General features: G+C 55.8%; 2 protein-coding genes across 2 annotated transcripts; one reads left to right on the forward strand and one right to left on the reverse strand.

The window, feature by feature from the left end:
• Positions 1-1,567: 1,567 nt before the first annotated feature.
• On the forward strand, positions 1,568-7,064 carry TIMM17A (translocase of inner mitochondrial membrane 17A; the record flags this gene model as incomplete). The annotated part of the gene is made up of 6 exons (XM_079546509.1): positions 1,568-1,593; positions 3,696-3,795; positions 4,847-4,910; positions 5,039-5,167; positions 5,539-5,649; positions 6,842-7,064. The coding sequence occupies 6 exons, from the start codon at positions 1,568-1,570 to the stop codon at positions 6,910-6,912; spliced, it is 501 nt and encodes a 166-aa protein (XP_079402635.1). The 3' UTR covers positions 6,913-7,064.
• A 2,745-nt stretch (positions 7,065-9,809) lies between these two features.
• Positions 9,810-15,176, reverse strand: ADIPOR1 (adiponectin receptor 1; the record flags this gene model as incomplete). Its single annotated transcript, XM_079546519.1, has 7 exons — positions 9,810-9,938; positions 10,195-10,388; positions 11,246-11,433; positions 12,558-12,744; positions 13,532-13,703; positions 14,232-14,348; positions 15,036-15,176. 7 exons carry the CDS (start codon positions 15,174-15,176, stop codon positions 9,810-9,812), a joined length of 1,128 nt encoding a protein of 375 aa, XP_079402645.1.
• Positions 15,177-15,456: the final 280 nt, after the last annotated feature.

Consider the following 15,456-nt stretch of genomic DNA (forward strand, 5'->3'; position numbering starts at 1 on the left):
TCGTGCTACCGCATTTCATCCCATCACTCCTATCTCCCTGCTGCCCTGTGCTCCCCATCTGCACCGACAGGGAATGTTGCATGCTCAGGAAACTCTGCCAGCACTCCTCAGACCTGTGCTAAGTGAAAATGTAAAGCTCTCCAACCAGACCGAGCAGGGAGGAACCCCAGTGCTGTCTCCTGCCGCTTTCTCCTTCTCCCTTCCTGCTGCTGAGCATGGGGTGGGCATCAGGGGGCTCTGCAGCCTCTGCTCTTATCGGGATTCCCATTCCCATAGCAACTGAGCACCTCGCAGGCACTAACAACTATTTCCTCCGAAACACAGCAGTGTTGCCAGCCACGTCTCAGGGATGAAGATCCAACATGGAGTGAAGTGCCTTCTCCTGGCACGCCTGAGGGACTCTGGCAGATCTCCCCAAACTCATTCCCAGCTGTGTTTCTGCCTTCTCTCCTGTCAGCCGGTAGAGCACAAATGAGAAATGGATGGATTCCTCCAGGCTGTTTTATCTGCCCCTTCCTTCAGAGCCTGGAGGAGGGAAGGTTGAGCCCCGATCTTTGCATTTCACAGCATGTCCCTGCAAAGCAAGCGGCACCTCCATGCTGCAGCTCTTCTCAGCCTTAAAAGTAGGAGCTGTTGAACCCCAAACCCCACCGCAGCCCTACACCACAGCTCTCCTTGAAAAACGTCTGCTCCCTTCCTGCAGCCTGCTCCATCTCACTGCTGTTCCCACCCCCAGCAGACAGGACAAGGCTGGGCAGACTGGAGAGCATGCCACAGGAACCCGCTAAGGTTCAACGAGGGCGATTGCAGGGTCCTACAGCTGTATCCATCAGCACACGCTGGGGGCTGAGCTCTGCAGAAAAGGACCTGGGGGTTCTGGCAGACCAATGGCAGACCAACGGTTGAGCAAAGCCAGGTTCCTATGCAGCCTGTGGTAGGGTTGGAGTGGGGAGGTGGGCTGGGGGAGCCCCGGAGGTCCCCTCGAATCCTCAAGGCTCTGTTTCTCTGAGATTTCCCCATCCTTCCTTGTCCCAGAGCCACACCACCACCTCCTGGCGATGCCCACCACTGCAGCACCGCTTCCACGAGGACAAACGTGGCAGCACCGCGCGGGGAGCTGCGTTTGCAAGGACTGCAGCGCGTCAGCCCGCCCCATCGCTCCAGCTCATGCTTCATTAGCGCAATTAAGGACCTCGCTACTACTCGAGGCTGGGTGTTGCACGGCTGGGTGAAGCATAACTGGGTGATGCACAGCTGGGTGATGCACAGCTGTCAGCCCTCTTTCCCGCAGCCCGACGTCCTCAGCCGACCCTGAGATCACAGCCCGCTGACCATCCGCCCCCCCGAGTGCCCACGTTGGGTCGCACCGGGACGGGCGGTCGGAGCCGGGCATTAGGACCGCCCGCTGCCCTCCGCCTTCCGGGGGCGTGGCCAAAAGGGCACGGCGCACGCGCCGCTCCGACATCCGCCGTCCCGCCCTCTTCTCCGATTGGTCGGCGAGGGGAGGGGGGGGCGAGGGGCCAATCGCGGGGCGGCGGGGCGGGAGCGGCCGGCGGCGCGTGCGAAGATGGAGGAGTACGCGCGCGAGCCCTGGTGAGCGGCCGTTGGGTTTTGGCGGGCTGCGGTGCGCGCGCGCGGGCGGAGCGGGAATCTCCTGAGGGAGAATGGCGGCGGCTCCGGGAGCGGAGAGGCGGAGGGGGCGGGAGGTGACCTTGGCGACGCCGCTGTCATGGCCGCCGCTTCCGGGCTGCGTCACTGCGGCACTCACGGGCCGTTTTCGCCGCCCTCCGGCGCGGAGCCGTTCCCCGACCCCCCCCCTGCGGGGCTGCGGGCCGCCGCCGGGCCCCTCCTCCCCGCCTCCTCTCCTCTCCTCCTCTCCTCACAGCGCTTGCCCGCTCTGTGGGGCCTCTTGAGAGTCAGCGAAGCGGTTAACGCGAAGCACGCGATAACACGGAGTAACACCGCTGTGATCCCTTCAGGTTCCCTCCGCTGTGGGCGCTTTGTGTCAGCCCGGCCTCCGAGCACAGGGCGGGAGGCGGCTGTGCTGCTCTCAGAGCCGTTTCCTCCTTTAAAAGCCACGTATCACAGCCGGTTAATGTTTAAAAGCTGCTCCTGCGGAGGTCTGGGGGCGTTAAGGGGAAAACCTGAGGGTTTCTTTCATCTTACATCACAACTTGACGGTAAAAGCCTGGGATCTCCCAGGTCCCGTCTGCATTAAGGGTTCTGCCATCCTGGGGCTGTGCTGTGTTGATGTTGTGGGGGAAAGGAAGAGCTTCGCATCACCTGCTTGGATTTCCAGCAAGCCTTTTAATGAGATGGCTCTTAATGAGCTAATGAAGGCAGGGAGCTGTGAGGAGCTGTTTTATTCTTAACAGCAGATCAAAATCTGGGCAGGAGAGAGAAAAACACGGCGAGGAGTGAAGTGGAGGCTGCACATCTCAGCTCCGACTGCACGCAGGAAGCGGGGGATGGAGGGGTGAAAACAAAACATGGAACGGGGCTGCGTGGTGGGACTCCATCCAAACCGGGGGGGATTTGTTAGGAATGGGAGATGGGAGCTGACGGCAGGCTGTGAAATGAAGGATGATGCACGGTGGGACAGCATTCCAGCCTCCCGCTGCTGTCTGTGGGGCTGAGAACTTTGGAGGGTTTTTTTTCAGGTTAAAAACAGCAAAACGTGCAGTGAGCGTTCAGGGGAAAAGGAGCAGGAGCATCACATGGAGGGTGAGGTCAGAAAGGCACGCTGATGGCAGCACCCGTGACCCCTGGCCTTGCCATGGCATTCAGCTCCGTGTCTTGCTGGGGTTGCTGCTCTCTGCTCAGTGCTGCAGCCACCGGAGTGCTTGGCTTTTACTGTCAGGTTTTGATGTAAGATGAAAGAAACAAAACAGCTTGGTTTGTGCAAACGCTGCAGAATTGCCAGCAATGGGAGCACGGCTAATTGCACGGCTAATTGAGGCTGCTGCTCACGGGGAGCAGGAAAATCACAAAGCTCTCTTGCTTGGCAGCAGTGTTGAAGGGGATGCGAGCCCCACATGAAAGCTCGTCTCTGCAGTTGAAAGCGTTTGCTGAGAGGAAGGTGCTGCTTGTTTGGGAGCATTTGACGCTCCGTGAAGTTGCCCTTTGGCAGCTCTGCATGGGTGTTGCTGTGTTTTGTTTTAATGAACTTCAAAGACCCTTGGAGACATCAGAAAAACCTTCTCAGTTTAGCAACAGCTGACTTTGAAGTCTTCCATTTCAATAACCAGAACTAAGGAAAAGTGTGAGGAACTCAGGAAAGCGGTGTTTTGTGCTTGCTGTGAACTGAGTCTTGTTTGAATTTGCCAGTCAAGTTCTTTGTAGGTCGTGAGAAGAAGAAAATTAAAGTTATAACACATCATTAGGGCAGAACCGGTTGTGAGCTGGAATTCTGCAGAGGTTTTCCATGATGGAAATGCACCTCTGTGCCACGTGTGGGGAGTTCAAGCAGCTCTGTGCATCCGATGCTTCCTGCTGCAGGTTTGCTGAACACCCAGCTGGTTTTGCTGCAGCATTTCCCCTGCTGGTGATGCTGCTCAGCAGCCGTGGGTGAAGCAGGGTGGGCAGTTGTGCTTCCTCGTGTTTCTTTTGGGTTCTGTGCCATCCATTTGGATGATGCCTTTCCCCCAGCAGCGCGCGATGGAACGCAGCATTTCCATCTCTGTGTTTCTTTGCAGTCCCTGGCGGATTGTGGATGACTGCGGAGGTGCCTTCACCATGGGAGCGATTGGAGGTGGCATTTTCCAGGCCATCAAGGGCTTCAGGAATTCCCCAGTGGTAAGTAAAACCATTAGAGCAGCACGTTAAGAGTGCAGCTCTGCTTCCTCTGCCCATCAGCAGTGCAACCTGCCAGCAGAAGGGAAGGCAGAAGAAATCCAGGTACACAGGGCTGGCTGGTGATGTTAACCTGCTCCCTCAGCCCAGTTCCTGCCTTTGCTTCTGGCTGCTGCACGGCAGAAGTGGAGCCTGGGCAGTTCTGCATCAGCTGCCACAGCCCTCTGCCTTCCTTTGAGAAGTGAGAGGGCTTAAAGGAGGAATCGTTCTCCTTCAGAATTACGTGAGGGAATGTTGCTTTCTGTAATTAACCTCTTAATTAAACGTTAACGTTTCTCGTAACTCAATTTATTTGAAAGTGGGTTTTTGTTTAAGTGCACAAATGGAACGTGGAGGTCAAGGTTCAGGTGGTGACAATCAGTTGTTTTCACTTTCAAGTTTTCAGCTGCAAAATATTGACTTCAAACGTGGTGCAGATGTTGATAAAAGTAATCCCCTGCTTCTACTTGAACGTGGCTTCTAAAACATTCCTCTGGCTATTATAGGAGGGGCTTAAAAGGGATGAAAGGGCTTTTTGGTGGGAGTGGTTTTTGGTGTTGCTATGTGACAGCTTCATTGCCCGAAGCTCCTTAATAAGCCTTCAGTTTGAGGTGCATTTTGTGAATAAAATTCAGAACTTCTTCCAAAACGAGTCAGGTCCTGCTTCACACACGCAGGATTTGTGCTTTACCCCCTTCTTTATTCTGCTTGAAACTCGTTAACTAAATCAGTCCACGCTTCCGAGTGCTCGCAGCTGAGACAAAGCTTGAGCACGTGTAGCAGTACTGCAGTGTTAGGGCGTGCAGATCTCATCCACCAAGAATGGTTTGAGGCAGTGTCTGATGGTGGTGCTTCATTTCTGCAGCTTACAGGTGTTACGCAGATGTGGTAAGAACTAAAGGAGCTGTGAAAATGCAGTTTCTGTAAGCTCCTCATCGTGGTGCTTGGGAGCAGATGGTGCCCATGGCTCGTTCTGGCAGCAAGACTTCATTCTTTCATTCTGTCCTTACTGTAGGGTGTAAACCACCGGCTGAGGGGAAGCCTGGCCGCTGTCAAAACGAGAGCTCCGCAGCTGGGAGGTAACTGATTCCTCACTCATGTTGTCTTGAATGGTGGTTTGGTAATGTTGGTGGTGATGTGGCTGCAGCCCTGCAGGCCCATCTGCTTTCTCTGAGCTGGTTCTGTTCTTCCCCCCATGTGCTCACAGGTAGCTTTGCTGTCTGGGGAGGTCTGTTCTCCATGATCGACTGCAGCATGGTCAGAATGAGGGGGAAGGAAGATCCGTGGAATTCAATCACGAGCGGAGCCCTGACTGGAGCCATCTTAGCTGCCAGAAGTAAGAAGTGGAGCTGTGGGGAGGGAGCTAACAGAAAGCTGCTGTGTTCCAGCCTCTGTTACAGTGAAGCAGAACTGTGTGATTCCCAAACTGGAATTGACTTGGGAAGAGGAATAGAAAAATTATCTTAGACTTGTGTTCCGTGCTTATGAAAGTAATAATTGTGTTCTCAAACATTACCGTTGTTCTGTTGTTTCCCTGAGGAAGGGGAGAGTTGCCTAGTAATTATTCCTTTAGCAGTGATACTAATGAGGCTTAATGAATGCACTGTTTGCCCATAGGAGAGATTATAACTATAGAAAGAGAGCTGTAACGTGCAAAGTAATGCAACAGAAAAAGAAACAAGTGTTGTTCTGTGCTTTTATTTTTAGATGGACCTGTTGCCATGGTTGGATCTGCCGCAATGGGAGGAATTCTCCTGGCTTTAATTGAAGGGGCTGGCATTCTCTTAACAAGATTTGCCTCTGCACAGTTCCAGAACGGTAAGGAGCCCTGCAGCAGCACGAGGCTTTTGTTGTGCAGAGTTGGCTGATGTGCCCAGCTTCCGAGTCTGTAAGAAGTCAGAGAAGAGTTGCTGATGCCACAGCAGCTTTTGCATTTCCTCTCTGTGGTCTGGAGACACCCACACCGAAATGAGGTGGCAGGGTTGGCTGTCACTCAGCAGCATGAAGGTGTAGGAATCAGGGGGAAGGGGGGGGGAGGCTTCCAGGCACAGGGGAGCACAGGGCTTAGGAGGGAAGAGAGGTTTGTGTGAGCAAATGTGCAGATGTGGGTGGTGTCATCAGAGCAGCACTGTAAGGCTGGGAGCAGGGCTGGGAGCTCAAAGAAGGGCTGGGAGCCCATTCCAGTGGGGTGCTGGAGATGGAGCAGACACGGGCAGGATGTTCCAAACAGGGGCAGTGGTGATGATTGGATTTCCAGAAACTGGATCCGTTTTGTTTTCTAAGTGCAACACAAGCTGAGATGTCAGTGAGTCTGTAACCATTTATGTAAATACATGCCTGCCTGAAATAATTAATGCCTCTGTTGGCCCACCTCATTTTGAGAGGAATACAGACAAAACCTCTAGTGTTGAAAGGATTAGTGGCAAGCCTCTAATTCCTGGTAGGGTTCCTCTCAGGTTTGTTCACTGGCGTTCTTTGTTCTGTCTGAATTGGTGCAATTTCTGTAACAATTCGGGAATACAAAGGCTTTTTAAAATGAACCTGCTTCAGTGAAAGGGTATCATCTGTCTGTCACAGTTTATTCTCCTTAGGCTTGGCAGTAACAACATATTGCTTCCCTCAGCAGAATGTCAGTAAGGGAAGCTGATCCACGACTTGTTCCATTTCACTGCCTTGCTTTATTGTGGGGCAAGTTACCGAGGAGAAACCTTGACAGAGTGGCTGGGTTCAGCTGCAGGGCAGGAAGGCAGAGGTTTCCAGTGCCTTTCAGTGACTGAAAATGTTTCTCTCCCATTGTTCTGATTTGTTTTCTTAGAAGTAAAAAGAGATTCAAGAAACAACTGTTCCTTATTGGAGCAGGTGTAAAGCTCTGGAACGTCTTGGAATGGAAAACAGAGTCCCTCGTTTCAGAAGGGATTTAGTTTAAAGAAAAAGGCTGCGGTGTTTCCTGCTGCCATAGGAAGGACACCTTCTCTTTTCACAGCTTGATTTCTCTCTCTCCTCACCGCAGGCCCTCAGCTCTCCGACGACCCCTCGCAGCTGCAGCCCTCTCCGTTTGGCGACTACAGGCAGTACCAGTGATCCCCGTTGTGTTAGTTCGAATTGTAGCTGAGCTGTAATTTAAAATGCTGGAGGATCAGAGCACGGTATGTCCTTACACCAGTGGTAGTCTCTTACACAAACCATGCCAAGAGGACTTCAGCACTTGGCAGTGCAAAGCTGCGCAGAACTTTTAGGAGATGACAGATCTATTTATTGGTAACAGATTCCATTGCTGTAACGTTAATACATGTCTGACAGAATACATGGAGATTTGAGATAAGGACCAAACGGAGTCTTGTAATCCTTTGGCCACGGGCTGAAGTGAATGTCTGTGAAGTCTGCTCTGGGATGTGGCATTAACCCTTCCACATCTGGAAGTTACCCTCCTCCCTTTCGGATTTTGCCTGCTACCCATGTTCTGGATTGATGTTGCTACACAAATTTCGGCTTAAGGGAAAGTGTGAATCTGCGTGCAGGTTTACATTGCAGAAGCGACTGTGACTGGAACGTGAAAGCAGAGGGCTCTGTGTGCTTGGAGGGTGAAGTGCACTGCACCTGCACGCGTGCTCTCAGCACAGGCTGTTGGCTTTTTGCTGTGGGTTGAGTCCTCTGAAGGTAGCGCAGTTCCATTGGCTCTGGTTTTGTTCTTAAGCTCCAGTTCTGGAGGCACGTTCCCCCTTGCCAGCAGTTAAAAAAGAAACAAATTCATATCCAGTGGGGTTTTCTGTTGTAGGTCCTCCCTATAGGTCTGTTTATCAGGAAATGCCAGCAGGCAATAGCATTCAAAGGCTTGTTAGGATGATGCAGGGCAGCGCAGAGCTTTCCTTCTGCCCAGGAAGGAGCTCTGTACTGAGGTAACTGTCAGACTCATTCAGTAGGAGAGCATGAAAGCGGCACAGGAGTGCTGAGATGGGTGAATTGAGATTGTACAACCTGTGCATGCAAGTGCAGATCCTGAACGTGACAGGGTTCCTACGTCCTGCACAAGCAACATTTTCCTCTCCTCTTTCCACCTCCCTGCCTGTCCCACAGCCATTCCAGGGCTGCTTGCTGCTCTGGTGCCTTGCTGCTCCGTGTTGCTGCTGTCCGTACTTCGTTTCCAAGAATCTTTAGCTCAACAGCCTCGTGTTTGTGAAGCTCGTCTCGCTCTGCCTCTTGCTTGCTTGCTCAGGTGAATTGTAAAGGATTGTCTCCATTTGTTATTGAGTGCTTGTTCTGTTCCTCACTGAGAGCCCAGCCACAGAGGAGCGAGTCCCTGGCAGGTGAGGGGAAATTGCAGCCGGATCCCTCATCAGTGCTGCACCTCCCCTGAGTATCCAAAGCTGCACGTTGATCACCAGATGTTTTCCTGTGCTCCTTATATAGGATCAGCACACTGGGTGTTCAGCGCTGTGCGCCTACCCTGGGCTGGGTCTCTGCCCCTCATCCTGTGTGGGGGCAGGAGGTGACTTTGTTGGGGCTGGGGCTGTGCTGCCCAGGAGCCCCCAGCACCCCCAGCCTTTCCTGGGTGCAGTCAGGCTGGGCACGCAGCATCTGCTGCTCGGGGACTGTATTTAAGCAGCACCCTGAACACCTTGGGTGACCTCTCCCAGCAGCATTTGGCTGGGAGCAACTTACAGAGGGGTTGGGGCAGGGGGGCGTGCAGGATCTGCTGCTCCCTGCTTTGAGGCTCCATCTAAGCGTTGCATTTGTTAGCGCCCAAAGCCGGGCCAAACAGCCCCAAGAAGGGCCATCCCTGTCCCCTCCTCCCTCACTGCTGGGAGGTTGCAGGCTTCAGCCGCTCAGAAGAGCTTTATTCAGCTCAGCCCTTCCCCTCTAATCCCCCGTGACCGTCTGTGCCTCGGTCACTCTCACACCTCCCTCTGCACAAGGGCAAACCCTAATGTGAGCTGCTGCCCTTTGCTGCCCACGTTGCAGTGCTCCCCAGGTGACAGCGTGTGCTGGGCGACCGGGAGCCCTGCAGGGCAGCTGCCAACTCTCTTCCCATTGCTGTGAGGAGGAAAGGCAGCAGGTCCCCCTGCCCTGCAGTGCACCGGGGAAGGCTTTCCTGCCCTGTCATCTCTGCAGCACCCACAAGCTTCCTGTTTCCGTGCTGTCCTGACTCACTCTAGCTGACAACTTGCAGGCAGCTCCCAGCTGTCCCTCACATTCGGGTGCTCACCCAGAGCAGCTCGTCCATCATCACCCCAAAAAACGAGACCGACACCACCGGCACGACACGGAACTATTGACCTCTTTATTTCAATCAGCTACAGCAGCTCTAATTCCCCTACAACACTGTCCTTCCTTCACTACCACAGACAGCGAGGGAGCCGAGTACACTGCGGTGGCAGCAAGTCTTCTTAAAGCTTAGTATTAAATATTAAATATTCTCTCATTTATGTTTACATTACTTTGTCAAGAAAAAACAAAAAAAGACAATTAAAACTTAAGTTACGTGAAATCTGTGCCTGTGCCCTGGGCTGCAGCACCGGGGGCCACAGAGCTGCCCCCAGGAAGGCAACTCTGCTGGGAGGGGGATGCAAAACCTCCGGCCCTGGGCCCGGTGCCACGTGAGTGCTTGGGAAGGGAGTGCTGAGCAGTGCTGGGAGCGGAGCACTGCACCCCGTGCTGTTGGAAATGGCCATCTGAGGGCCGCCGTGCAGTCAGAGCTCTGTTTGGAGGAGGTGAGACCTCAGCAGGGCCGGCCTGGCCTCCCCTCAGCCCCACAAAGCATGTGGGGAAAGGGGGGGGGGGGAAGATTTGGTCGCCAGAACTTTGCTAAAGAATTTTTGTTTCATTTTTTTTTTTTCCTCCTTAGAAAACAACAACCAAAAAAAAAAAAAATGATAACAAACAAATCCAACAACAACCCCAAACAGTTTCGAGTCTTCCTTTGATTTTAGCAAAGAGAGTTTAAAAAGCACTTAGGAAGCTTGTACTAAAACCAGGCGCTCTCAGAGGAGAGAGTCGTCTGTGCACCCCCCTTCGAGTCCATAGCGAAACTCCTGCAGGTTGGACACGCCGTAGAAGTGGACAAAGGCTGCAGCCACCACGAGCACATGGAAGATCTGATGCGACTGGAACTGCAGGGAAGCAAGAAAACCCTTTGATCCGGATGGAAGCGGGCAGAGCGGCGCTGGAACAAACCGCTCCTCCACGCTGCTCAGCCACAACCCTGGGACTGTGCTCAGAGCTGCACTGCCTGCCTCCCTGCTCCCTGGCTGCGTCACCTGCATGGTGCCGGGAGGCACCACCCGTCTGAGACCCCCACCATCAGCTCCTCTCCTCAGGCTCTCAGCTCCCCACGAGGCACCCCAGCTCCCCTCACCCAACACTCACCCAGATGTCAAACTTGCCCGGGAAGAAGCGCTCAGGAATGCGGGCAGCGTACAGCCCTGCACCCGTGATGTACATCACAGCCATGAGGAAGAACCAGCCCATCTGCCCGACCGTGGTGGCCTTCACGAACCCCTCGGCGATGGTGAAGTGCATGGTGGGCACCACGCCGCTCAGCCCCAGCCCCAGAAAGACACCTGCAGCAAGAGGAGAGAGCAGCAAGAGGGAGCACGCGTGAGGGGTGCAGCCCTGCTGCTGGAGTCGTTTGTTTGTTGAAGCTGCTTGGAGCTCAGGGGGAAGGTGCTAATTAGCAGCGTAGGAAATTTCAGCTGTCAAATTTAATTACATCAGCAGAGGACTGACAGCACCACAGCAGGAGACCAGTGCAGAGGGCTGCAGGTCGTCGTGGCAGCAGGAGGGCGGCCCTGCAGCAGCAGGCAGAGCAAAGCAGCTCTGTCCCTCAGCAGGCGGCTGCCGTCTGTGCCAGCACAGCCACACCAACGCTGCGCAGGTAATGGTGGGGCTGGCGCTCAGCCCTGTTCCCTGCCCCCTTCTTGACACAGCGCTGATGCGGGTGCAGGCACAGAGGCCTGCCCTGCAGCCTCCAGGACAGCAGGGGCACAGCAGCACGAGCTGGAGACCAGGAGGGAACCCATCCCTCTCTGGATGAGCTGCAGCTCGGCGCTGCCAAACCACTTCCCAGATAATGAGCCTCTGTGTGGCGCAGCCTCAGGCCGCCCAGCCACTGCTTATAGGGCTATTTCTAAACACCGCCTGCCTGCTCCAAACCTCAGCCTTGCTCGGTGCCAAGAGGAGCTCAGGGCGGCCCTGCTCAGTGCAGGATCCAAATCTGCAGCACAGCGAGAGGAGGGAGGAGGCCTCCCTGCTCCAGAGCAGCACGGTGCTCCGGGGGAATGCGAGCTGCAGGTGCTGGGAGCTCCTTGCAGTACCTGAGCCCTGCTTTAGCACGGAACCCGCAGCACAGCACCAGGTGCCTCCCCAGCACGGCTCCTCCCTGCGGCAGGGGACTCAGATGAGCACGGAGCGCTCCTACCTGCTCTTGTCTGCCGGTGCTTGGGGGTGGCAAAGCGGTCCCACTGAGCAACAATGATGGCAGAGATGCCCAAGACGCAGACAATGGAGAGGTAGATGAGTCTTGGCTGCGGGGAGCAGTAGAACGAATAGTAGAGCCAGGGGACGAAGCTCCCCATGATCAGCAGTGCAATTCCTGAATAATCCAACCTGCAGCCAGGGTGCAAGGACAGATACACGTGGGTGAGCCCCAAATCTGCCCCCTCCTGCATCCTGTTTGGCACTTGGTGCCATCCCACTGCCTGCACCCAAACAGTCACCACCACCACCGAGCAGCCACGACCCCACGAGAAAAACTGCATTGGACAACAGATTTGGGTGTCACCAGTGCAATGAGAAACAGGAGAAAGGACCTGGGGCTTACAAGGATGCAAAAAGAGCTGGCAGAGCGCAATGAACAGCAGCTTGCTGGATCTGCAGGAGCAGCACGGAGATGCTGTACACTCAAACCACCACGACGAGCGGTGGGCATTAGCCCTGGTGCATATGGATTTGATTGTCCTCCCCTGCAAAGTGCTTTCAATCTATCGATCCAGGAACAATTTCACCACCAAAACGCAGTCGGCTGCATTTCCCACCGCCACAGCAGCCTTGCAGGAACCCTCCCCAGTACACAAGGACATTCCTGCTCAGGGCAGGCAGCACAGTTTGTTCCAGACACAAGCGCCCTTGGGATCTGGTGTTTGTGCATAGGAGATTGGCAGGATTTCCCAGCAAGCAGCACCCAAGTAAATGCCTTTGATAGACTTCTGTGAGCAAGATCTCATTTGAAAGCCTTGCTGCTGCTCTCCCTGTGCCATAAAGGCTGATGTGAACTTAAAGAGCAACACTGACCTCAGAGACAAGCACTGGCCACTGCTCAGTGTTTCCACATTGCCAGGAATCCTGTTTGTTTTGCTTTTCGATTTGGTTTCAGTTCAAATTGGATCCAACCCAGAGTTTTTCAAAACATCCCAGTAAACTGGAAAACCCACGGCTGCCCAGTGAGACCAGGACCGTTCCTCACTGTCTCCAAGAGGCACTGAGGCCGTTCTCTAGGGAGATCCCACAGGGTCCCAGTCCTCATAAAGCCCCCATTCCCTGAGGGCCTCAGAGCTGCTGCCAGATGCAAGGTGCTGAGGGACGGCACCCAAACCCTGCTGCTTCTGAGCTGCACACTGCATGAACGCTCCCTTGCCCTAAGAACAAAATCCCACTGAATGCGAATTGGAGAGGAAGTGCCGTGAGAAGTCAGAACATCCTGAGACCACACAACCACCCCGGTGCCGACTCACTTTGAAAAAGTCCGTGAGACCTTCTCTGAGTGACAGTAGACAGTGTGGAAAAGCCAGGAGAAGCTGAGGCACAGCACCGCCCCGAGGAAGAACATCCCGAACACAACCTTCTCCTGGAGAGGAGCCATGAAGTACATGTTGGGCCGCAGCATGGTCAGGATTCCCAAGCAGAGGAACAACACAAAACCTGCAGAAAACACAACAGACGGGCCGTCGGGCAGAGGCACAGCCAGCATCGACTGATGGATGAACCCGAGACAGGCAGAGCTCAATGGCAGCAGCACAGGGGAGGTGAGAAGGGACACGAGAGAGACAGAGGCCTGCATGGCTGCCACAGAATCAGTGCCTCGGGGTCTCTCCCTTACAAGCACGATGCCTCCTTAGTACAGCAAAGAGCCAGGAGAATCCCAGGCACGGCTGTGCCCTGCAAGGCAGAGCCTGCGCACGCCCTGCGTTTCAAGGGAAGGTTTTACGGGACGCTGTTTGGCCCGGGACACCTTTCTCCAACCCAGGAGCAGAAGCAGCTCGCCGACAGTGCTCAAACGCTGTGCAGTGGGAGCAATCTGACCACAGCACAGCCAGCTCTTGAAGACCCTGAGCCTCTGAGTGTCCATGCAGGCCAGAACTCTGCAGAATGCTGGCCAAGGCCCTCCTGCGCTCTCAGCCCACCCAATGGGGCCATCAGCTCTTGAAAAGCGTGAACACCACCGAGCTCAGGCCTCAGTGCTGCTGCGAGGAGCTGTCCTGTTCTCCCTTCACTCAGAGGCCCAGGAGCTCCCAGCCACCAGCAACTGAGCTGCCTACACGTGCAGAGCCAGAGGGGTACATGATCCTAAAAGGAAGGCGGTGGGCACAGAGAGGAGGTCAAGTCAGTCCCTTGGAGCAAACCTGCCCTTCAGAGGCAGCCCCTTGCCTTAACACAGGGGCAGAGCACACCTCAGCCCTACGGAAGCGCTGCGCAGCCCCCCGGTCACCTAACAAGTGAGTCCAGATGTTGCCCGTCTCGGTGTGTATTCGGAAGATGCTCTTGAAGCAGGCTCGGAAGGATGGCATCGGAGGCCGGTGCCCATGCAGGAGGTAATCGTTGTCCTTCAGCCAGTCGGGCAGCACATCGTAGGGGATCACACGCCAGCGCCCTTCCCACACCTGCAACACAGCGACTCGTGTTGGTGGCACCAGCAGTGAGGCAGCCCAAAGGCTTGAATGAATCACCCTGGGAGAACACAGAACAAAACCTGCGGGTCTTGCCTACGGCCAGGGCTGAAAGGCTCTGAAACTCTCCTCTGGGAGAGGAACTTTGGCTTTCGCAACACCGCGTGGAATCCCTTACACCACCCACATCCTGCAGAGCACTTCCACATCCCCTAAGGAGCTGGAGACAATTCAGGGCATTTAACCCTTCAGCACACTGAGCGTCCGCTCCCAGCACTGCAGAATTCCCTTCCATTTTAGTCACACAACAGGAAGCCTGGCTGACCACAGAGCTGTGCTGGCTCTCACGCATTTGCCAATCATGGTGACCACGAGCACAAGTGCTGAGCAGAGGCACCCAGCAAACCAGCGGCAGCATTTGAGCTCTCAGGCCCAGACAGCGATGCTGGCGCTGCCCCTGAAGCCCAGCAGGGCTGAGCACAGCCTCCAGCTGCCCCCTGGGATCCCAGGAAGCTCCCACACCTTATACACAAACTCTTCCATCTTCTCCATAGCGTGATGAGCCTGCAGAGGCAGAGTCAGCACACGAACCACCTCCTCCTCTTCCTCACGGGCCACTGGGCACGGCGGGTCTTCAGCCTAGAGGGAGAAACACCGGAGGGAACCAACCCTGCCCACAGCACTGCAACCGTTCCAGGCACACAGAGCACCTGGGGTTTCATCCCTTCCCGAGGGGTCGGACAGAACCCACCGGTCACCACCACTTATGCAACTTGCTCCCGCCTCAACCATCTCAGGCAGGCTAATCCCAGACTGATCCTAGTTTAAAGGTGGGATTACCACGAGGGATTTTCATCCTTACAACCAAAGCTGGAAGAGCCCCTGGGCCCAGCCGGGTTGTCCTGGAGCCGGGTGCCCCCGGAGCACATGGCCCAGCCCAGTCCCCCCATCCTTTGCCATTAGCAGCTTTGGGAGCTGAGCGCACCCTGCAGGGGCAGCACAGCTCAGCTGGCAGCATAAGAGCTAAAACACGTTTTTGGGCCAAGCTCTCAGAGCACAGGACCGATCACCGTTCGATTGTCAGAGAACCACGGAGTCCTTAAGGCTGGAAGGACCCGCAGCCCCCCCCAGTGCCACATCTCGGCGCTTCCCAACTCCTCCGTGCAGCCGGGCGACGCATCGCCGCTGTTCGGCGCGATTTCTCCTCACGCCTAACCCGCCCCTCCCCGCTCCACCCGCCCCCGGGATAACGGGCAAACTTTTGGTTAACCCCGAAGCACCGGGCCCACTCCGGACCGACCCCCGGTGCCGGGCCGGGCGCCTTACGCTGGCGGTTCCGGCCGCTCCCTGCTCGCCCTTCTCCTCCAGCAGCGGCCCCAGCTCCGCCAGCTCCAGGTGGGCTCTGTCCCGCCCTGCGGCTGCCAGCCCGTTGCCCTGCGCGGCGGCGGCGGCTTTCCGGGACGCCATGGCGGCGGCGGCGGCGTTCCTGGGGTCCCTCCGCGTCCTTGTGCCGCCGCGCTGGGGAGGGAGGAAGAGCAGAGTCAACGGCACCGGGCTCGGGCCGACACCAGAGCTGAGAACGGCGGAACCGGGCCGAAACCGCGCCCCGTGTCCGCCCCGCAGGCAGCGCCCGCACTCACCGGCCGCTACATCCCGCGCAGGGCGGCGGCGGCGGCACCGGAAGCGACGCTAAGGGAACGGGCCGCTTCCGGCCTCTAAGCCCCACCCCGACTGGGGCCTCGATGCG

This window comes from Tetrao urogallus (assembly GCF_951394365.1).
Source record: "Tetrao urogallus genome assembly, chromosome: 24".
NCBI classification, from domain to species: Eukaryota; Metazoa; Chordata; class Aves; order Galliformes; family Phasianidae; genus Tetrao; species Tetrao urogallus.